Source organism: Elephantulus edwardii, unplaced genomic scaffold, assembly GCF_000299155.1.
Source record: "Elephantulus edwardii isolate Elephantulus edwardi_28Jun2011 unplaced genomic scaffold, EleEdw1.0 scaffold00080, whole genome shotgun sequence".
Lineage (NCBI taxonomy): Eukaryota > Metazoa > Chordata > Mammalia > Macroscelidea > Macroscelididae > Elephantulus > Elephantulus edwardii.
Genome location: NW_006399830.1, coordinates 3169257 through 3193195, shown reverse-complemented (window position 1 = coordinate 3193195; position 23939 = coordinate 3169257). Strand labels below are relative to the sequence as shown.

At 53.2% G+C, this 23939-nt stretch overlaps 1 protein-coding gene across 1 annotated transcript in view; it reads right to left on the bottom strand.

Moving 5' to 3' along the window:
- Positions 1–23939, bottom strand: part of SDK1 (sidekick cell adhesion molecule 1) — a 613965-nt gene that overhangs the window by 165844 nt on the left and 424182 nt on the right. The window contains exons 14-16 of the mRNA XM_006889744.1: positions 21906–22042; positions 3314–3461; positions 2044–2184 (exon numbers count right to left, since the gene is read on the bottom strand). Of these exons, the coding sequence (XP_006889806.1) occupies positions 2044–2184; positions 3314–3461; positions 21906–22042 (426 nt within the window). The remainder of the gene's footprint in view (positions 1–2043; positions 2185–3313; positions 3462–21905; positions 22043–23939) is intronic.

The window sequence follows — 23939 nt, the reverse complement described above, 5'->3', positions numbered from 1 at the left end:
GGGTGACCCGTCGTGTGTGGGGAGGCAGGTGACCCGTCGTGTGGGGAGAGGCAGGTGACCCATCGTGTGTGAAGAGGCAGGTGACCCGTCGTGTCGGGGGAGGCAGATGGCCCGTCGTGTGTGGGGAGGCAGGTGGCCCATAGTGTGGGGGGAGGCGGGTGACCTGTCATGTGGGGGGAGGCAGGTGGCCCGTCGTGTCGGGGGAGGCGGGTGACCCGTCGTGTGTGGGGAGGCAGGTGACCCGTCGTGTGTGGGGAGGCAGGTGACCCGTCGTGTGTGGAGAGGCAGATGGCCCGTCGTGTGAGGGGAGGCAGGTGGCCCGTCGTGTCGGGGGAGGCGGGTGGCCCGTCGTGTGTGGGGAGGCAGATGGCCCGTCGTGTGTGGAGAGGCAGGTGACCCGTCGTGTCGGGGGAGGCAGGTGGCCCGTTGTGTGGGGAGAGGCAAGTGACCGACTGTCTGGGATTCAGGTGCTCCTGTACTGGTCACAGGGCCTCTGGAAAGGTCACTGTGACAGATGACGGGGGCTGGCGCCCTCTTCCCACTGGTAGGATTTGTTGCCCAGGAGACCGTCTCGGCCAGAACAAGATGATTTTTTTACGTGGGAATAATCAGGAGAATGTTTTTAAGGGACATAACCCCTACGCTCCTCGCAGAGAAACAGCCGGCCATTATATCCATATTTTATGACCGCGCACACATCCTGACCACTTCTCTCGCCGGCCGCGGGGTGATTTATTCGCTGTGTGGCTTCTTCAGCGCTGAGCCGGCTGACACCAGGCCGGTGCCCCAGGACGCAAGCTTGCAAACAGAGCTCTGATTTGCAGACCGGAGGGTAATTGTGGAGATGTTGCCAAGGCGTTCGCCTCGCACGGCTCTTTAATTTCTGCAATCTCTGATGCCCACCGGCCGTGTGGAGCATCCTTATTCAGGGCCTTGCTCGATTTAAGTCCCTGAAACACAGATGCCCTGTTCCCTGGCACTCAGCTCCATGAGGCCGCCCTGGAAACGCCTTTAATGGCCATAATCCCCCAAAACGGAGCCGGGGGCCTTAGAACTTCAGAGGGATTTTATGAGGCCACTCGCACCCCACCGGCTTCGTGGGCTGACTTTTAAGGTCCTCACTAGACAGCTTTGGCCGGGGGACCCATCCTTGGCTCACTGAGAAAAGAGGCAGCAGCAGCTGAGAGGCCCCCGTTAAAGCACTGATTGGGGGAAGGGGTACCGGCATGTGTCCTCATCTACTGAGTCCAGAAACAGCTTCCCGTCTAAGCCGCTGAGTTGCTGTTGCCAGTGTGACCCCATGCAGGTCGTTAAAGGGCCTTGGGGCACAGTGGGTGACATACCACAAGCTAAGGCTGCAGCCAGGGGCACACCCTTCGAACCTGGAACCCCACCACCTGCAATCATCTTCAGCAAGCTGCCCTCTTGGCCAATTCTGCCTGCAGATGTGGGGGTCTGTCCTGCTCTGTGCCTCGGAAGGTACCAAGCGCCATGCTCACACCTCAAGACAGGACATTTCAGGTGAAAAGAAAAAAATATTAATATTCTTTATCCCCCTGAAAACTCTTCGGAGCCGGTGATGCTAAGCGACACAGCAACTGAATCAGTCTTCCTGAGCTCCGAGGGCATCGTCTGGAGGGACCTGCGCTGCTCACCCCAAGGCTGTGCCTCTCTGGTGGCTCGAATCCACTAGCAGCTCCGAGGCAGACGGCAGACAATCTCCTCCTGTGCAAGTTACAGCCCTGGAGATCCCTGAAGGGTCGGTTAGAAGTGGGTTCTGACAGCAGGGAGGGGGAAGGTTTGGGCTTTTAACAGATGAGTCTCCCACCCACACAGAACACCCCGACCGGACGCACAGTTCCCAGGACAGTTGTCCACACTGGCGTGGGGGCATCAAGTGGCCTCGGTCATCACTCTCCCTAGAGTCCCCCTCCTGAGGGGACTCCCTTGATTGCCAGCCACATTTGTATCTGCTCCTCAACAAAGTGGCTCACAGGCCCTTTGCCACAAGCATCTACAAGGGGCCAAGAACAGGAGACTTGCCTGAGGATGTAGCCACGGAGCACCCCATTGTGCTCAGTTTCGGGGGGCGGCTGCCACTGCACCATGATGGACTGGTTGGTACGCCCACTGGCCACTATGTTTTTTGGGGGAGCACTAGGTGGTTCCTCAGGCAACACCAACCTGGAAATAAAAGTCAGGTGCAGGGAAGAGGTCAGTGTCAGGAAACGAAGACCGCTCCTCTGTCTCAGTCCTATCATGGCTCGAGCCAGCTGCTGCTGTTGCTGCTGTTGCCAGACTCTCTGAACAAACCCTGTCCTATCCTGTGCCACCCTCCCAAACAATGCCACGTCCAAACACATTCAGTCAGCTGGTTTGCTCAAATCAGGTCTCAAGAAGAGCCAACCCCCTAGCTGACCCAACAGAAACAACTGCATGGAACATTTAAACAAGCCCAAGGGGTAGAAATCAGCAAGGCCAGGAGGGAGCTCTGGTGGCTCAGTGGTAACGAACTGCACTGCCAGTACAAAAGTACACAGTTCAAATCCACCCGCTGCTCCGTGGGAGAGAGATGGGCAATCTCCTCCCATGTGGTTTACTGCCTCTGAAAACTCGCTGGGAGTCAGCTAGGGCTCGGTCCTGACTCGATGGCACACAGGCAGCAGCAAGGCTTGGCTGGAGGGAGGGCCTCCCAGGGTCCCAGTGACCTGCGGCACCTCCGCCCTGGGAAGATGATGAGCCCATGAGAGTGGCTCAGGTGCCATCTGTGAGGACCTCAAAATTGTCCCCAGCCAGCTCCCGTACACTGGGGAACAACAGGACATTGGGATCTCTCCTGCTGTGCCACCGAAGCCAGGGAATGCCAGGCAGGCGAGGGAGGGCGCGTGGCATCTGATGAAGCTCTTTTCACACCTGACCCTGGACAGGTGAGCGCAGGTGCTACGTGGGGCAGAGACCTGGAAGCGCAAACCCGAGACTCATTCCGCTATAAGGTGGCCTGTCTCCCCCCTGCTGGCAGGACAGCTAAGGACAGGGGGACGCTTAAGCACTTAGCTCGAGGACACAGAGGGCTGTGCGAGGTCAGCAGTTACTGTGGGCCCAACTAGAGCACCGTGGGAGGAGCCACAGAACTCTCCTCAGAGCAACGAGGGGACCTGTCCAGGCCGACTGCTGCCCTGCGCTCCGCCCTGGGCCAGGCTGCTCAAGTCTGTGCCATCTGTGCCGGTGTTACTCCCCTCCCAGGACACCACGCAGACCGCCCCCCACCTGCCACGGACACACCGCCCAGACACCGCGGGCCCGTCCACAGCACCTGCTGGTCTCCGCGCTGTACTGGCCCTTGCCCACTTGGTTGACAGCGCACACTCGGAACTGGTAGGTGCGCGCGGGGGTCAGGCCACTCACAGTGACCTCGGTCATCTCAGGGCCAACACTGGACAGATGGACCTTCCACGGAGAGTCTGCAGAAGGAAGCAGGACAGACAAGAGCCCACGTGAGTGCAGCCACACAAGGAGGGGGGACAGAGACAGTCCCTCCAGAAGGCCAGCCTCCCGAGGAAGCCAGACTCTGGATCCCTGGATGCTGATGGCCTGCAACCAACCCTCAGATCATCTCTACCCTTAAACCACACACTGCCCTCAGGGCTGCCTCACACCAAACACCAGCTTAGTCTGACTGGCAGGATGGACTGGCCCAGGGGCTGTCCTGATGGCATGAGGACCATGGGGACAGAGCAGGCAGGGCAGGCTCTCCGCTGTGGTCACTAGGAGTCAGTGTCAACTCAATGGCCCCTAACAACAACAGTCAAGAGTGGGCAGAGTTCTGAAGTGCAGCGATGGGCAGACTGCTGGTAACTGAAAGGCTGCAGGTCTCCAGGGTTCAAATCCACCAGCAGCTCTGAGAGAAGAGCCTTTGTCTCATCAAGATTTGCCGCCTGGGAACCCAGTGGTGGTCGCTGAGTCAGAACAGACGCAAAGGCGGAGAGCGAAGGAAGGCAAGGAGGTTTGTCTGAAGCGTTAAGCTCTTTTAAAAATGATCTAATTCTTCTGCCACTGAGCTGGTCCCAATGCACAGTGACCCTGTTGCGGTTAGGTGCCCCCGAGCAGACTGGCACACGACAGCCCCACACAGCACACGTGCACATCCTGTGTCCACCTCACCCTCTCTGCTGGGCTCAATGAGCTCACTGCTGGTGTCACTGCATCAGCCCAGCACGTGGAGGGAATCCACACAGGGTTCAAGTCTGAAAATCTGTGTGGAAGCACACTGCCTCCGTTTTCTCCGAAGGAGCTATGGGTGGGTGTGAACCACCAGCCTTTGGCTAACACCAGACCTCCTGCTGGGTTTGAACCAGTGACTTCTGTGCAGCCGCGTACAGTAACCATGGCCCTCTCTTCCTGAGCTGGAGCAGCTGTCCCCGGGGCTCCAAGGCTGTAGATGTTCACACGCTGCCCACCACCTGCTCAGCGGGCCGAGGACTCGCACTGCGGACCCGTCAGCCTGACATGTCACCCACTGCGTGTACCACGATCTACATTGGGTCACATTGGCAACAGCAGCTCAGAGGGTCCGACGGGAAGCTTTTGGGGTAGAAGTTTGTGTTAATGGGGGAGGAAGGGTCGGGAAAAGGAGGGCAGGAGGGTGGCACGTCTGGAGGAGAGCCATCAGTCGAGGGTGTGGTCCAAGCAGAAACCGCTGGACCACGGCCTGTTGTGCTGTGTTGTTCCCAACACCCAGCCACAACACCTGTATTTCCTGAGACACCACCCAGGCAGCCCCAGAGACTGAGGTGGTACCCCATGCGGCAGGTGCACACTGATGCCACGGGCACCGGCCTGCGCCATGGTGCCTGCGGTGAGACTCGATGTCCCACTTCTCTCGCTGTGCTGCCGCCACCAAGGAAAGGCATCATTTCATTCAACTCCCATCTACCCATCTCAACCCACAGACTCCGAAGTCTTCTGTTCTGTGTGGTGGAGGGAGCAACACCGCCGTGGATGCCCACGGTTGGGCAAATTGCTTATCTGCTCCCAGAAATGGAATGCCGCACATGCTGCTGACTGATAAATAAAAACTATATTCATTAACATTTTAATAAAGGAGGAAATGAGCGTGATGGAGGCAGATGGGCTGTGTGCGGAGCCTTCTGCTTGCGGCCCCGCTGCACGCCCGCCCTGTGGCTCTGCTGGAAGGGGCCTGCGAGGCCTGCCTGCCGGGAACTTCTCTCCTCCCCATGCCTGCTCCCTCCCACAAGAAAAGGCTACTTTACACACACACACAGAGTTTAGGGAAAGAAACAGCTAACGATATATAGTCAGAGAGCTTCTTGGAAGGACAGTGAGAATTTATGTCATGCACTCAGATCATGTTAGCAGGACGTTCGGTCTTAGAAAAGGCTGTCATGTCTGGAAAGCAGAGGGTCTAGAAAAGAAAGGCAGCTCCTCAGTGAGCTGGCCCAGCAGAGGGGCTGCAGTCCTGAGCGTGAGCCCTGTAGAACCTGTGTGCGTGGGCAGACCAGGCAGGTCTGTTACAGGCGGGGGGTCCTCCAGTCAGACGCGGACACGCTCACTGTCAACGCAGGGGTTATAAAGTCACAACTACATGATCATGTCAAAGTTACACTGCTACACTACAACAACAAAACAATCACATTTTCAAGGTTAGCCTTATTTTAATCAATGGCACCATGTGACTTTCTCGCAGGTCTGGCTGCAATGATTAGAAAACGACCCAGTCAAAGATTATTATTTATAGGGATCAGGAACTCTGAAATCGTATGAAACACCAGAGAATGGTAATTTTTTCTTTTAGATTTTGGTCTGTTTATCAACACCACTTGCAGATAATTTCCCATTAATTATCTTTGGTTTCTAATATGTCACAATAGAAATCTGGCTGCAGCTGGATGCATTGGTGACATGTTACTGCCCCAGTGTGGCATGAGTGAGCTCTGTCCATATGGCACAGTCCACAGAATATGAGCTGCACCACTAACTAAAAAGCCCACGTCTCTGGTGGTTCGAATCCACCAGTGGCTCTGGGAAAGATGGGCAGCGTCCCCTGTGGTCTACCGCCTCAGAAAACCTGCTGCAGGGCCGGCTGTGAGCGGCCCAAGGACTCAACTTGAGAACCACATTCATCGCTAGCCCCCCTCTAGCCACCAGAAGTCCCAGAGAAAGGAGATCCTGGTGACACCTGTTCATCCACACCGAGACACTGGCAGCTCAGATGTGACACAGAAAGCTCAGCCCTCTGAGGTGTGCTACCAGCTGTGTTAGAGCTTGGAGCACTCACTATTCCAAATACAACTGATGCCAGAAATGGCTTCCAGGGAGGGGAGTCCACGCGGCCAGCCACGCGTGGCAGTGTCCCGGCTCTGCACATTCAGTCGTACATATAATCTACGTGTTCCTGGACAGCAGCCCTCCTCCTGTCCCCTAACAAATGCCATGTCTGAACCTCCAGTTAACCATGGAGAAAATCACCCCAATTTTCTGCTTCATAGTTGAAGCTACGGGCTTTTTTCTGCGATCAAACACCTCTTGCTGATCTGGTTATCTACGCAGGCCTCTTACAGAGGGGACATGTGTCAACGTGCATGACGGAACAGCCTTTCCTGCACCGTGGAACTTGGCCTTGGATGGGACGAACCAGGGCCTCTCCACGCCAAGGCAAGCTTTAACAGGACGACTGTTGATTGTTAAGACAATAGCTATATAGTAGACAACACGTGTGGCAGGTCAGGAGTCCATGGTTCCTTGACTTTGTTTTGTCTGCGAATGTGGGGCAGTAGCACAACACACCTCATCTGATTGAGATTTGCTTGTCCCCCACTTTGCCCTGGTGGCATAACAGTGTGAGTGCTGGGCTGCTAATCAAAAGGTTCATAGTCTGAACCCACCAGCCGCTCCTCAGGAGAAGGATGGCCGTCTGCTTCCATGAAGATTTGCAGGCTCAGAAGCCCGGTGGAGGGCAGCAGGAGCTGGAACCGACTCGGTGGTGCTGGGTCTCATGCACAATGTGGATACACATTTTTCTGTGTTTTGGTTGGGTTTCTGCGAGTTTTACAAATTAAAGGTCTGCAGCATCCCTGCATAGCGCGAGTCTAATGGCTCCATTTCCCAGCAGCACGTGCTTGCTTTGTGTCTCGGTCTGTATTTTGTTAATGTTCACATTTCAAGCTGGGTTAACACAGCAGCTGCGGTGGGTTTGAGAAAGGCGGAGCAAGAGGTAAGTCAAGGTTTCGCTCTATTGCTCACAGGGTCACTAAGGGGGAGTCAGAATTAATCCAGAGGCACCAACCAGCATCACAATACTGCATATTTGATGGACTATTCCCACCTCTGAATTGTTATAGTGTTTTCAAATATGAATTACAGCTTTCAGTACGGATTACATTTCAACGTAGAGAAAAAAAATCCTTACCACTGGATCAATAGATAAAAACATGATCGATGGAGAAAGACTGAAATTGTCAGCTATTTCATCTTTCTTGGATCCATAGTCAATACGATTGGTAACAGCGGTCAAGAGATTGGGAGACATAGAACATTGGGGAAAACTGCTAGCAGGGATAGCTACAGAGTTCTGAAGAGCAATGATGTCAGTCTAAAGACTAAGGGACATCTGATTTAAGCCACAGTCTTCCCAATCGCCTGCTATGCATCTGAGAGCTAGACAATTAATAAGGACGAGAGGAGAATAAGGATGCATTGGAGCTGTGGTGTTACGGAGAGTGCCGAATATCCCATGGACGGCCAAAAGAACAAACAGGTAAGTCTTAGAGAAAGTGCAACCAGAATGTTCCTTGGAGCCAAAGGTGGGGAAGCTTCATCTTACACCTTTTGGATGTGTTATTAGGAGAAGCTATTCCTTGGAAAAGGACATCATGTTTGGAAAGTGGAGGGTCAGTGAAGGAGAGGAAGGCCCTCCACAGGATGGAACAGTGTGGTGTCTGCGGTAATGGACTCAAATGTGCCGAGGATGAGGAGGAGAACAGGACAGGACCGAGCTCAGACCTCTTGTCCATGGGCCTGCTCTGAGTGGTCCTTGACCTGAGAGCACTTAACTGCCGTCCCTACCTCACTCCTATCCTGTTGCTCTAACTCACAGTGACCCTCCGTTGGGCTTCCGAGGTTGTGAATCCTTCCTGCGAGGCTCAGCTGGTGGAGTGGAATTGCTGGCCTTTCAATGAGCAGGCTGATAGGTTAGGCAGAGGCCACCAGGGCTCCTCGGTAGATGAAGTTATGTGTAAGCATACTTTTTCGATGCACTAGGGAGCCAGCAACATCAGAAGTCATGTGACTTGTCTCACTATGATAATCGCTTTTTCCGTAGTCTGGACCCAGACCCTCAATCCCTCTGCGTTCTGCCTGCAGCAGATGAAATGTGGAGACCAGGAGGTGGCTCTGAGCTCACCCACTGACAGCTAGATATTGTTTGAGCTTCATTTGAAAACATGGTGCCGTGTACGTCACCTCCCAAGAATGGCAAGAGCATGGCATCAGACTATGCATGTGCAGTGGTTGAGCACAAAGCCTGGCCCACAGTCGTGGGCCTGGCGCTGGACAATTCTACTCTCCATGTCCCCACCCTGCCCTGGACCCTGGAGGACGCCTGTGAGCTGTGACAGGGACTTCCTGCCCTCTGGTCCTCATAAAGCCTGAAGGAGGGAAGAGAGTGAAACGAGGCTTTTCACCCACAGACCACCTGTGCCCTCCAACCAAAGGCCATGTGCTTCTCTGGTGGCTTCTCAATCCAATCTCTCTGTTGTGGACTGAACTTCTCCCTCAGAAACCTGTCAGCCTGGCCAGAGCGTAGCTCTTAGCATTACGGAATATTAAGGAACTAGCCTCCACTCTGGGGTGTCACGCAAATCCTCATCTCCAAGATGGCGAGGAAGGGACACTGGTGGCATAATGTCTATGTGCTGGACGGCCAATCAAAGGATTGAAGGTTCAAACCTCCAGTCACCCTGCAAGACAAAGATGAGTTGTCTCCTCCCATAATGATTTACAGCCTCAGGGTTCAGCCGAAGAACTGAACTAGAACCGGAACAAGGCTGGGAGTTGACGTGAAGGCAGGGGCAGGGGTCTGTTCTTGTTATTATATTAATGAGGCAGAATGCATTATACAGGACTAGGTTGTGTTTTAAAGCAACCTCTTTGGAGATAGAAAAGGGTTTAACTAGAAAAGCAGAGGTCAGGGATAATCGGTAAGACCGGGAAAGGGGAGCCAGGAGTGCAGCGCTCTCGGGAGCTGGGGTCACTGCCCTGAGAACTTCCTAGACCCAGGGAAGGCTTCTCACATGGTGAAAGGAGACAAGAACCCCTAGAGCTCGCAGAGAACGCCATGCTCTGGACTTGATGGCCTGAACTTGGCTGTCAAGCCTCCTAAACTGTGACAGACTAGACACCCACTGTGGTGTTTCTATTAGCATAACACTAGCTGACCAGGACACGCTCTTTCCAGTGTGGTTGCAAACCCCTGCTCTCCCCTCTAAGCACACATGTGTCAGTTCTGCTGCTGCCTTCCCCAAGTCTGTAAATATCCCCTCTCTAGAACATTACACCTTGAACATTCTCCCCTGAGAGAGCCATCTGCTGCCGCTCCTGGGGCGCTGGTGGACAGAACCCTCAGTAAAGCGTATCACCTACTCCTCTTCTTCAGATCTCACAACAACAGAATGGGAAGGACAGTTGTTTCATATCGAGCAGAAGTCAAAAGTACAGTTGTCATAATCTGTTGGCTGAAGCAACTTAATTAGAAAAGGGAAAGGGCTGGACCCTGGATCTTAAGTACTAAGACTTCCTGACTAGATCCACAGAAAATAGCACCTTCTTGTCTTGACATCTGACACCCACGTCTTAGTTCAATTTACCATCAACCAGCTCAGGAATACAAGTTTGTCTTGTTCTCCGTGAACACCCCAACTGCACCCTCCCTGCCTTAATGATGATGGCCATTAGCCCCTGATGTGCTCACGGTCGTTTTTCCTGTTCCTTCTCTTCGCACACTCAGCACAGCACGGTCACACAGTCCGCTGGGCCCCAGTGTGTCAGGCCAGCTCCTACTCTGAGTGACCTTATGGACCACAAGGCCCCTGCCTGTGCTGCTCTGCGCACACAACCTCCTCTGTGCTTAAATCCACTGTTACAATCTCTCCGTCAGTCCATCTCTGTGACAGTCGTCTTGTTTGCTGACCTGCTTCTTTTCCAAGCAAATACCTCCCTCCGGGCACTGGCCTCTCTTAACTTGCCCAAGGAACAGGAGATGAATTGACCTGTGACCCTTGCTTCTAGGAGGCTCGCTCCCTACACTTCTTCCAAGGCCGCAGTCCCTGTGCCGGTCCAATCCACGGAGGCGTCTTCTTTCTTTTCCTGACCTTTTGTAGCAGGATGTCGCTTCCCCAGGAACAGCCTCTCCTGGCTACACATCTGACGTGTGTGAGGCGCAGCTCTGGCCTCCATAGAGCCCTCTGGCTGCTCTCATTTCAACACGTCTCTCACACACATATGCTCCTGCTGCCTGGTGCCATCGAGTCCAGTACGACTCATAGAGAACCAGGAACAACAGACCTGAACCCTGGCCCGTCCTGTGCCATCTTCACAATCTCAGATCACCTTCTCCATGAAATGTGTGTTCTTTCGGCAGTCCATGGGATACGCAGTACTCTGCTCCAACACCACAGCTCAAAGACATCAACCCTCCCTTGTCATCCTTATTCACAGTCTAGCTTTCAGATGAGTAACAAGTGATTGAAAGGATCATGGCCTGAATCAGGCAGACCTTAGTCCTCAAACTGACATCATTGCTCCTCAACAATTTGGAGAGGTCTCGGACTACAGATGTTCCCAGTGCAACACACTTTCTGATCCCTTGACGGCTGGCACCAAGTTCATTGATGGTGGATCCAAGTAAGATGAAGTCATTGACAGTTTCAATCTTTTCTCCATCTATCAGGATGTTGCCTGTTGGTCCACTGGTGAGGATTTTCGTTTTCTTGACACTGAGATGCAATCTGTATTGAACGCTGCAGTGTTTGATGTTTCACAACAAGGACTTAAAGTGCTCCACACTTCCCGCAAGCAAGATGACTTAGTGTCATCTGCATAAGAAGCTACGAAGGACACTGTGGGTCCGGTGCACTTTATGTGTCACGGAGACTTCTGCGTACGAGAGGACTGGCTTTCATCTGCTGCATGATCTCTGGCCATGGCAACAGCACAGACTTAGAGACTGCTCAGCGGCGTCCCCTTCCAGTGCTGTCCCCGAGACACACCTCGCCATCTCTGCCCAACGTGGTTCTCCATCAATTGCCTGATGTGCGCGCCGCTCTTGAATAACACAGCCCAAGCCTGGGATCCTGCGAACACTTTGATTTGACAACGAGATCTATTAATCTCCTCCGCACCTTGGGGCTCAGTGCAGCCCTGAGGTTGCGTCTATAGAGTTCTTTATTTATTCCTTCACTTCTCCTACTTGAAGATAAAAGATCTGGCAAGAAGCGAGATTAAACGGAAAACTAATACAAATGAACCCGCTCCGTCTCCGGGGCTCCCTGATCTTCACCATAAAAAGAAGGAGGGAGTCTCGGGAAGTATTTGCTCCTTTATAGGCCTCGAATTGTGAGCTTGATGGTTAAAATTTAAATAGTGAGTCTGTTCCTAGCAATCAATATGCAAGATTCCCTTAAAGGGTCCTCTCTGGGCCTCACAAAGGAGGCCCACTGGGTGCTCTCCTTCCGGCTGGAAGAGTCTGGATAAAGGCAGGAGTCCCACCAAGGGTTGTGGGGTTTTCCCTCCCCTCCAGGGTTTCTTCCTGCTTCTCTGATCTCTAAGAGGAAGAGGTTTCAGACTTGCCAGCGGCTCTCAAACAAGCCTCCTTCACAGAGTCGCTAATCTCTCTGCACTTCAGTACCCAGACCCACCAGGTTTAATCACTCCTTCACTCGACCTGCTGGTGAAAGCAGGTAGACTTCCAGGACAGCAGGGTGTTAACCGCACTCTTAATTAAACACACCTGGGCAAGGGCAGCACTTCTGGGAAGAATGTGCCAGGAGGACTGGCAGTGTGAATGGCTGGTGTTTGTAACCACAGGATCCCTGGGGAGAGCGGGAACCAGCGCCCCGTTACAGAGGGAGCTCAGCCATGAAGGCATTGGTGAGGCCCTCCTGTACTAACCTACGGGTTGGCGGTTTGAACCCACCCAGATGTCCAGATGATGAACTGCCAAGGTGGCCGCCTCAATGCCCAAGCAGAAAACCCGACAACGTGTGCTGGGCTGTGCTGCCAATGGGACCCTGGGGCAGAGATGCCAAGGACTCTCATCTCACAGGAGGACTAAGGAGTGGTGGCAGGTGGAGTGGGGAGGGGGCGCTGGCTGGGAGGGGAGCTGATGGGAGGGGGAGCTGACGGGAGGGGGCACTGGCTAGGAGGGGGGCTGATGGGAGGGGAGCTGACGGGAGGGGCGCTGGCTGGGAGGGGGCTGATGGCTGGGGGGGCAGATGGGAGGGGGAGCTGATGGGAGGGGGTGCTGGCTGGGAGGGGTTGCTGACGGGAGGGGGCACTGGCTGGGAGAGGGTGCTGACAGCAGGGGGGCTGATGGGAGGGGGAGCTGGCTGGGAGGGGGTGCTGACGGCAGGGGGGCTGATGGGAGGGGGAGCTGATGGGAGGGGGCACTGGCTGGAAGGGGGAGCTGGCTGTCTTCCTTGGAAGAAATTGGGCTTGTTCTCTGTCCTTCTCATTGCTGTTAGTGCAGGAAGACTTAACATTTCACTATGTTTCACTTTACGACACTTCACGGTTACGATGTTTTTAAAAATTCAAGGTTTGTAGCAACCTTGCATGGAGCATGCTCCCGGGGTGTCCCTCAGTCTTGATTCAGTTCTTCTCACAACACTGCCATCTTCACGGCCAGGCACCCACAAATCCCAACCAGCCCACCGCTCACCGCAGCCTGTGTGGGCCTCTGAGCCTGCCCAGCTTGCTCCTGTGGACCCCTGGTGGATTCACTGCTCACCTTTCAGTCAGGGGCCACACCCCTTGTTGTTAGGTGCCATCAAGTCGAGTGTGCCTCACAGTGACCCTCCGAACCAAAGATCTGAGCCGTGTTCTACCCTGTGCCGCCCTCACACCTCCTGACGCACAAAGCCCTTTGCAGCCTACAGCACAGTGTGCAGCGCTCTCCGTGCAAAGATCCCGTGACTTGCTGGATCGAGACCCTCACTTTGCTGCTGTGGTCTGGCCCAAGCCTGCAGCATCCGGCAGGTCCCTGAATTGAGTCAGGAAGCTGGGGTGAGGGAGGGGAGGTGTGTGGCCAAGGGGCCGTCCCCAATGGGACTCTCCTTCCCCCAGGCCAGGCCACTTTCTACGCGCAGAGTGTACAATGCTGTTTCATTGTTTCTTTGAAAAACACAAAACTTTTAAAATTCTGATTTAGGTGGTAATGAAAGGAGGAAATTGGTTTTCAACACAACACTTGGTACACCTTTTGATTCACAGTGTTGAGTGTCTTGAGTGGGCTCCCCCGCTCTCCATTCCATCTCCTGCTTCCATCTGTCCGTCTTCCCTCTCCTTCCATGTTCTGAGCTCTCTCCAGGGAAAACGCTGCCCGTTTGTTCTCACCCAGGTGACTGTTCTGAGGAGTTAGGACCCCTCTGGTGTTACTGTTCATCTTACACTCCTGTCATTTGTCCGGTGGACCATGGGGTGGGAGTGGAGGTGAACTCAATGCCACGCTATAAACGTGTCTTACGTCCTGGCCTTGGGGATCCCATCAGTTTTTCTCAGGTAAAGGACCACCCTCCCGAGACCAGAAGAACTAGATGGTGCCCCACGAGTGTTGTGGGCCGCTGTGAAGGGATCGCAGTGTGAGACGTGGACAAAGGGAGAGGGAATGTGCCACAAAACTCTAACCAGCTCTGTTTCTTCTGATGAGACTACGAACCAGAGCCCAAGGCAGGTGCTGCTCACCGGCCATCAGACACAAATGAAGGAACTGTCCAACCTTCGAAGGCCAGTGTAGTCCCAGCGGTGATCGGCCAGCAGACAGCATGACCCCCGGACACACTGTGCTGAGGACAGTGCTCCACATCCTCCCGAAACACACCACCCAGTCTAGCCAAGAACAGTCGACGTGTCCCAAAAGATGTGACCACAGCCCCTCGGAGTGTTCCATCAAACCCACACCAGGCGAGTTATGGGAGGATACCAAGGACACAATCACGAAGAAAGTCAAAGGTCAATACAACGATGGTAAAGCGAGAAATGGGTGTCTGAAGAGACGGAAACTTGCTCTCGGATATAGACAAGCCAAAGCAAAAGGAAGTAATAAGAGCAGACGAGAAGGTGGCTGTCAGCCAAAGAGGCGAAGCAACGCATTACAAAGACGCGCACAGACTTGAGTTAGAAAACCAACAGGGAAGAGCCTTCCTCCAGCTCACCGGGCTGAACAGATTCGAGCCTCAAGTTGCAATACGAAGGGTTCTATGAAAAAACCAACAACTCAGTGATGCAGGAAGCACCAGAAGGAGAAGGGAGGCATCCACAGTCACTGTGCTGAACAGAACTGGCTGGTGCTGAACCATCTCAGAACACAGGCAAGCGTGCTGACAAAAGACATCAGCCTGCACTGAAGGCACTGGGGGAGCGACTCCAGCAACTGATGGAACAGCAGTCGAGGTGCTGCAGAACCAGAGGCAGCACTGGGGAGGCCCACCATCTATGCCAGGAAATTTGGAGACAGTTACCTGGAAACAGACCAGAAGACTCTTAGCCAACTAGACAGCACCCAGCAGCAGCACTGCAAAACCCAGACGCACACTGGTTCAATCCTCGACACTGTCTCCATTTGAAAAAGTAATCCAAGTACATTAACAAAAACTTGGGAAATAGGGAGTACACAGGGAAAAAATAGAGTTCGTGAAAAACAAACCAATTGATAAATAACAAACCAATTAATAAATAACAAATTTAGGTGTATATCATATTTATGTAAATATTTTTAAAACAATTTCTTATATTCCAACTTATGTTTTATAGTTCAACTCAACGAGTTACTGAAATTAGCCTGATGGCATGAACATCATCACCTGCTCAGTATCCCACAGGGTAAAGGGGGGCCTTGGCCAGGGATGAGGCCGCAGGATCTGGGGGGTTACAATGTCAAGGGGGGCCTTTCCTAAGGACTGGGCTGTAGGATCTTCGTGAGGTGGGTGGGAGGATATACAATGTCCTGGGGGGCCTTCTGCAAGACGTGGCTGCAGGATGCAGGGGTTGTCACAATGTAAAGTAGGCCCTTCCCTGAAGACGAGGCCGCAGGACCCAGGGGAGTTACAATGTAAACGGGGGCCTTCTCTAGGATGAGGCTCCAGGATCCAGATGGGGTTACAATGTAAAGGTGGGTCCTTCTCTTCAGGTTCCAGGTGGGGTTACTTATAAAGGGGGTCTTCCCCAGGGATGAGGCCACAGGATCCAGGTGGGGTTACTTATAAAGGGGGTCTTCCCCAGGGATGAGGCCACAGGATCCAGGTGGGGTTACTTATAAAGGGGAGGGCACAAGATCCAGGTGGGGTTACAGTGTGAAGGGGGTCTTCCCCAGGGACGAGGGCACAAGATCCAGGTGGGGTTACAGTGTGAAGGGGGTCTTCCCCAGGGATGAGGCCGCAGGATCCAGGCCTGGTCTTCATCCTGATGCCTGAGTATCCCAAACTGCAGGCCTGGTCCCCAGACCTGCCTGTCTGAGGCTGGGACACCAAGGAACCACACAGACAACCGGTTGCTCTGAGTGGGCTGGGGGTCCCGGGGCCAGGGGGTGGGAGGGCTGGATGTCCACACTCCCCAGGAACTCAGTCATAGACAGGAGACCCTGTGCAATGGTAGGTGTGAGCCTGGGTGCCAGGCTGGGGCCCAGGGTGAGAGCCTGAGATGGCCCTGTCCTTTCCACACTGTCACAGCTGAAGGTCCCTGAGTGAGTGAAGCGCAACACGCAATGAAACAAAAAATCATAAACAAGATCATCCTCATGGTCTGACAGAGACTGGGGAACCCCGAGGCTGTGGCCCTGGTCACCCCGAAGCTGGACAGAAATCACCCCTGTGGTTCAGCTTTCAACCAAAGGACAGGCAGGTCTGTAAGGTAACCAACCAGACAAGATCCAAAGGGGAGCGGTGGCTTAAGAGAGGTCACAAAGCAGGAAAGAAGCAGGGAAGCAGACACGCAGGAGGTGGGAGGCGCCCTCCTCTACCGGAACGGGCACGAGGCGGGGAATGGAAGCCAGTTCGTTCTGCAAACTTTCACTCCAATCGCACTCTTTAAAACACGTGTCTTGGTCTCCGGCACTGTTATGACACAGAGGGTGGCCTCGACAAGCAGACACGTTCTCTCTCTCTGTTAGCCATTGTGTACTGTTGAGTCAGGACCACCTACAGGACTGAGCCCCTAGATTTTCAGAGGCAGTTAATCACACGGGAGGAGACTGTCCATCTCTCCCCCACAGAGCAGCTGGCCGACTTGAACTGGTGCCTTGGGGTTGGCAGCTCAGTTCCTTACCATTAGGCTGTCAGAGCTCCCTCTCACAGGGGGCTGGAGTTCTGAATTCAGGGTGCTGACTCTGGGGGAAGGTCCTCGTCACAGTGCCCTGGAGACGCCCACATGGCCTCTCTCTCTCCCACTGGCCTTCCGGCTTCTGTGCCTCTGAAGTGACTGGCTTATGACCCACCCTACTGCACGAGGGAACCCGGATCAGGGCTGCATCCACAGAGTAGAGTTAGGCCAAGGACACGTGGACACAACTCCGTCGCCGAGGGAACTAGATGCTGTAGAGGCCACTCTGGCATGCGATGGGGACAGCGTGAAGGGGGTGAGGTTTCCCACCAGCCTCCTCTCCCCACGGGCCTCCTCGTCTGCCTGCCTCTGTTCTACCCCTAAACCAGCAGCAGTGCGGCTGGGTTGAATGCAGCTCCTGGCCCTCCAGTGGAGAACTCCCGGGAGGCTTCCCCGGCTGTGAGCTGACAGGGCAGCTGCCTCATCCTCCTGGACCGAGCAGCCGGTGGGTGTGAACCCTGACCTTTCGGGTCGCTGTGAAGGCCGTCGGAGCGTCTCCCACCAACCACGTTCTCGGAGTAAACGCCGTTAACAAGCTCTACACCTCCATTTTAAGTACAAGCCCCCTCACCAGTCTCCCCTCTGGGGTGGGTCAGGACTCCCGGGACCCTCCAGGACACAGAAGAAGCACCCTGGCGTGTCCATTGCTGTGGTCACTACTCAGGCAGACCACCTCATTGTTCTCCCAAGGAACAGCTGGGTTCAAACTGCTGACCTCTTGGTTAACAGCCAAGTGCGTTATCCACAGCAAAACTAGGGTTCCTGGGACCCTCAGCAGGAAGTTCAACATGAGAAGGCCAGTGGGAAATGGGCCCCGGTGTGCTTCCTGACCCCTCCAAGGCCAGCGTGAGAGCCGCTCAAAGACAGCACTACAGCGAGCTCAAGTATCGAGAACAAAGCCCCTTTGCTTTTTTGGCAAGCTAACAGCACAGGGCTGTCAGGGAATGGAGACGTTTAGCAAAGTGTGGTGACAGGGAGGAGTGGGCCTCGTCAGAGCAAAGGAGCTGCTGGAGAGACGTGTGCGAGACAGCTGACGGGCCTGTGTCCACGAAGACACCTGGGAGAGGGGAGACGGAGCTCCCTGGACAGACGTGTCCCTCTGTGGAGGTGACAGCCATCGGCCCTCCCCAGAGAGCCTGGAAGGAGCTCGGAGCAGCACGGAAGTCATCTTCAGACCTGCTGTCAACATCACTGAGGCGTGCTGAGAAAGCAGGGATGGCCTGTGCAAATGAGTAACAGAGGAGGGTGGGCACCCAGGACGGCCCGAGCCTGAGCAGAGCCCACCCCCCACTCCTGCCAAGTTGATTCCAACTAGCAGCGACCTGGCAGGACACAGTGGAACTGGCTCCCAGCCTTCCAGCTGGACGGGGAAATCTTTGTGGGTTCCAACCACCTCATCTTCCTCCTGAAGGCCAGTGGATGGCTGCTTCGAACTGTCTGCTCTGGGGTTAGCAGCCCAGCATTCTACCCATGGTGCCAGCAGCACGTTCTTCGAAACATGGGCGGAGCTCCAGGCTGACTGTGCGGAGCATGGTGCCCTGTGCCCGACCTGCGTGTCCACAGCCAGGCTGCCACACTCTCAGGGCCTGGCCGGAGCAATGTGGAAGTGATGCTGCCTTTTATACACGGAGACCTGCTGCTGTAACGCATTACGTGTTGGGCTGCTAAGGGAAAGGTCAGTGGTTTGAATCCAGCAACCTCCTCCTATAAAGCTGGCAGCCTCAGACGCCCAAAGGGTGGGAATCCAGTCCTTAGAAGTGCGTCAAGCCTCTTGCTGTGTAGCCAGTGTAGACCTCCCACCAGGACAAGTAGACCACGCCCACTGCTCAACCCCACTGAGAGTCTGCTTTCATTGCATCGCCTGCCGGAAGGTGTCATCCATCCGGCCTTCACTGGCCACCCTCTGCCCTGCCTCCTCCAGGCCCTTTGTCCCCTGTGGGCCTCCCTTCCCTGTGGAATGACACACAGCAGGCTGCCGGCAGCAGTCACTTCGTGGGGGACACTGGTGACAGACTCTTCGTGTCCCTGTCATACAGCTGTAGCTTCAGTGAGCACCTTGCAGTCTGTCATTTGAAACGTGATAAAAAAAATCATGCTGAGTGAAATTAAGTTGATACCCAAAGAGAACAAATCCTACGTGACCTCACGTGCAGGAGCTAAGCAGACATGCCCGAACCTGAGACAACCAGGGGCTGCCAGAGGCGAGCGGGAGCACTAGTGATCCAGCAGCAAGAAACGGTGCTGCAGTCCCAAAGGCAGGCAGTTCGAGTCCAGCAGCTGCTCCATGGGAGAAAGCTGGGCACTCTCCTGTCGGGCGATTTATTGCCCTTGAAAACCCACTGTAGGGCCTGCCATGGGTTGGCTCTCACTTAAAGCACTCAAAAACCACCAGCAGAGGGAGGAGACGAGGGCAGGCCAACAGGGCTTTTGGAGGCTTACGGTGGTGGAATAATTTGGAAAAAGATCAAAACCCAAAACCAAAACAGTCCTCACAGCAACGCTGCAGGGCAGAGGTGAGCTGCCTGTGGGGTTTCCAACATGGTAATCTTAACAGAAGAAGACACTTCATCTTTCTCCCACCAAGAAGCTTGGGGATTTGAACTGCCAACCTTTAGGTGAGCCACTGGATGCTTTAACACTGTATAACCAGGACTCCTACATTGTTACGGGACAGGGGATATTATTCTATATATTATTATGTATATTGTGTTTCGTTCCATGCTAAGGGAGGACCAATCCCTGGAGAAGGATACCGTGCTTATTAAAGCAGAGGGTCATGGACTGGCGCTGTGGCTGCAGCAGTGGGTTCACATTCAGGGAGGACTGGTCAGCTCTGCCTCACGGCGACCCCACATGGAACAGAACAAACACTGCACGGTCCTGCATCAGCCTCAGTCAATGTCAACACAGAAAATGTGCACGAGCTGTTGAATGGAAAACCAAGTAGTGTGGTAAACGTTCATCCACTATCACAACAAAAAAATTGCAAGTATGTTTACATCATCCGTCCAGGTCCGTGTGTGTGCGCGTGTGTAGAGCGGTATAGATGTTTCTTACTTGTAAAAAGGCCTTAAATAACATTCTAAAGGGAAAGCGTATACAAACCAGGATGATAGAAATGAAAAATCAAAGCCCATCCAATCCAAAACCATTAAGGAAAAGAAGACAGAGATGGTCTAAGCACCTGGGACGAGTCAGGTACTTTTGTTAAGAATTCAATTTAGCGTTGAGTTTCCTGGCAACCAGAGCAAAACAGAGAGGTAATAGAAGATAGAGTTATAAAAGCAAGCACACAAGTTCATCCAGAGAAACACACCTTGTTTCCATCAAGACTGAAGAGAAATCTATTGTATGCAATTTACATGAGAGGCAGCAGGCTTTACAGAGCTATTCTTCCAAGTTGACACTCCTTCTAGCACATCTTCAGGGAAGATGAAGGCATGTTTTTAATGTATAGAGAAGAAGTTCTCCTCCTGAGTCAGGAGCATAATTTTGAAGTATGGAAGCCTAAAACCTGTGTGGAGAACAGGGCATCTGTGACTCACACCCAAGTTTCAAATCTATGTTGGCTCATATGTTGGAATAATTCTGCAAATATTTCTAAGCGGAATGTTTACTTATTTAAAGAACAATCTAATGAAATAAAGTAAAACAAGATGGTGCCTGGACACAATACCGAAGAACTAAAGGTGCCTCAGAAGAATCCAGATCAGAAGGGGAGAAAATGTGGAACAGAACTCCACATGCTCATGGAATCCTTCCTGGAGCTGTTCAGGCTGGATGACTATCCTTCCAAAACCCAGTAAACCGAGATAAAACAGAAATAAAAATTATGCCCTGAAGTCAGCTTCAAACCAAACAGGAGCTTAACTTAATCAGAAAAGAATAATCCATCTTGAGTGAATGATGTACTCTTTTAAAAGACTAGGAAATCATGTTGGCAACAGATGCACAGGGTTAAACGAGAAGCTTGGGGCATTGATTTTGTGTGGTTGACCTTGTGACAATTCATGAAGGGACAAAGGGGAAGGTGACACAACTGGAACGATGTAACCAACATCATTGAATTGTACATGTGGAAATTGTTGAGTTGATATTCAAAAGATTCTCAGTATTAATCTAACAATGTATTCTAACTTCAATTAAAATCCAAATAAATTAGACTTTAAGAATTTAACTTTTAAAAATATGCTTTAAAATTTCCCTAACATATTAAAAAAACTCTCAGGAATTAGGAATACGTTTAACTTTCAGCCAAACAATTAAACAGGCAGGAGGCACACACTCTTTAAAACAACTGACCCCATGAGACCAAAAGGGCAGCAGCCGACCCGGGAGAGGAGGAGGGATGGGGAGCACCGGCAGGAGCAGTGCTGCTACACTGCACCCACTGCGATGAATGTCACCAAACAAACGGAGCGGCTGGGTGGAAAACGAAGCTGCTCTGTAACATTCTACCCAAATTATAATGAAAATGCTTTAAAAAGAATTAGGAATGTGAAGACTGAATTACATGTTGAAGAATTGTTCTTTCACCCCATATATTTATATAAAGTTCAGCATAATTAATCTATGGTAACAGATGGCAGAAGAATGTTACATTTGAAGGAGGATTGTGGGGGCACAAGGGAATTTTCTGGAATGCTGAAACTGTATCTTATGGGTGACGTAGGTATATACCATTTGTCAAAACTCAGTATGATTTCGGTATTTCTCTCCCTGTCAGTTGTATCTCAGCAAACGGGTGACTTGGTGACTGGCGGCAGCTTACAGCTATTGGCTGCGGCTTTCTCAACGGCACAGGTCTCAGCCGCTTCCTCCCTGGCTTCGCCATTCCCACAGCCTGTGTCTGACCCCTTCCTCCTTCTGAGAAGGCCGCCCTTTCAGTCTCCATGATGGACTGTTCTGAGGCGCTTGTCTCTCCCTGGCTTTAGTGTTCACTTTGGGGTTCTGTCCGCCGTTTGGCTGTGGGGGATCCTTGGGTGTGGGTTCTGTTCTCGGGGTGCCTGAGGAGCACACTACTGCAGTCCAGGTGTGCAGCTGCCCTGGACCTGTGCAGGGCCAGCGGTGTGGACGGCCATCTGCAGGGCTTTAGCCACAATCCTCTAACTGCTTCCCTCCCTGCGCCAGGCCCCACCTGCCTCCCATCTGCCCTGCAGCGAGCTCTTTACACAAAAGCCCATGAGGCAGCCTCATTTCATGACTGGCCTGGATTCTGGCTAGAAGGCACTGCTAACGACACGAGGACGCAGACGGAAAGCCGGTCACAGTTCGCGGTGACAACCTTGCTCTCTACTCACTGTTCTCCGAGACCTCCACGATGTAGTAGAGGACGGGGCTGTTTCCGTCGAAGGGTCGGACCCAGGACAGCCTCACGGCCTGGCTGTGCGACGCGTTCAGGCTGGCCAGCAGGTTCTGGGGAGGGTGAGGCAGCTCGCTGGGAGGGGAAGGCACACGAGGAAGGGGATAAAAAGAAGAAAAACACAGTCAGACTTTGCGAGTCGGCGATGTGCAGCCTGGGTCCCCACCTTAGATGAGCCAACCCACCCCCCACCCGCCCTCGAGTCGGCCGGGACTCACAGTGACCCCCCATCAGTGCTCTGCGGCTGGGGTCTTCAGACCACCACATGGACGTGACTTTGGGTTAGCAGTGCTACGTCCTGCGGACTGCGTCACCAGAGCTCCCCAGAGACTCGGGAACAGGCAGGGCTGAGAGACATTCATCCAGGAACTGCCAAGGCCCCGGCATATTCACACACAACACAGCTGCCTCACTGACCGGCAGCCTGAGGAGATGGCATTGTTTTAGCAACAAGGACTCAGAGAAGAACTGCAGGAGAATGTGGTAAAAATCCCCACTGAGGTCCCACAGAAACGGCATGTCATAATATGTAAACCAGTTACATACCGGACAGAAACACATCCAAGGCAAACACATTCAGAAACAAGTTCCTAACAGAAAAAGGTCTTTCTGGCCACCACGAGGCAACCCCTGGCTGTGGGGTTAGTCCTCACAAAGGCCGTGGCCTCCAGCCACAGGCCACGGAGCCCGGCGCCTCTGCGTTTAGCCTGACCGGCTCCCGAAGTCTGGGCGCAGGATCCTGCTTTGTGGTTGCTGTGGTCAGTGGTTCCTTGGACACAGGTCCCCAACAGCGCTGGAGCGTGGACACTGAAGGACTCGATCGCCCAGCACCATTTCTAGATTCCCGGGACACACGCTGCTGACTGCCCGGGTCACAGCAAAGAGCCATAATTACACTGGATGTTTTCTTAATTTAAAAGGTACACCTTACACTGGGAATTTATGAAGCTGTTCTGAGCCTGCAGCCACCTAGGAAACGCAGCTCCCTCTAACCTTGCAAACTGCTTACAAACCAACCACTATTTCTTGCATGAACCGGGGACTCTAAATTAGAATGATAGAGGGCTGGCTCGAGCCTATATGGCAACTTCCGTTTGGTTTTAATTGAGAATTAAGTTTTAAATCAGGGAAAATCACAAACCTGCTGCCAGCAGGTGAATCCTAACTCACAGGGACCTCAGGGGTGAGCAGAACCACCCCGCGGGGTTTCCGTGCTCTGACTTTATCAGACAGGCGGCCCCATCTTTCTCCCGGGGAAAGAGCCGGGCCTCCAGCAGGTTTTCAGGGGCTGTGGAACACACAGGAGGTTGCTCATCTTTCTCCCATGGAGTGGCTGGTGGACGTGAACCGCTTGCCTTTGAGTTGGCTGCACAACTCCCTACCACTAGTCCACCAGATCTCTCTATGGAGTTGCTTCTTGTATGGCTGTCGTATGCCATCAGGTGAGAATCAACCCACAGCTGACCCTCCAGTCGGTCTTCAGAGGCAGTAAATCACACAGCAGCAGATTATTGATCCTTCTCCTGTGGGACAGCTGGTGGATTCGAACTGCGTGTCTTTGGGATTGCAGCGCAGTGTCTCACCATTAGGCCAGCAGAGTGCTCCGTGGAGCTGCTCAAATGCTTCAGCTGCAGGGCCACCAGGAGCCAGGAGAGACCCAGAACTCCCTCTCTCACCGTATATTCCAGGCAGGGGGACGGCTGGATCATATGGAATCTCTATGTTCGGCTTTTTTAAGCACAAAGACTTGTACACCAATGTTCACAGCAGCGTTATTCACCATCACAAGAACAGAGAAACAGCCCAAATGCCCAACCTCAATGGAATGGATCGAGAAACGATGGCACGTTCACACAATGGAGTACTATGCAGCACGCGGGAGCAATGATTTTGTAAATTCCTACCTAACGTGGGAAGGACTAGAGAACATTATCCTAAGCGAATTAACTCAGTCTCATAAACACTGTATAGG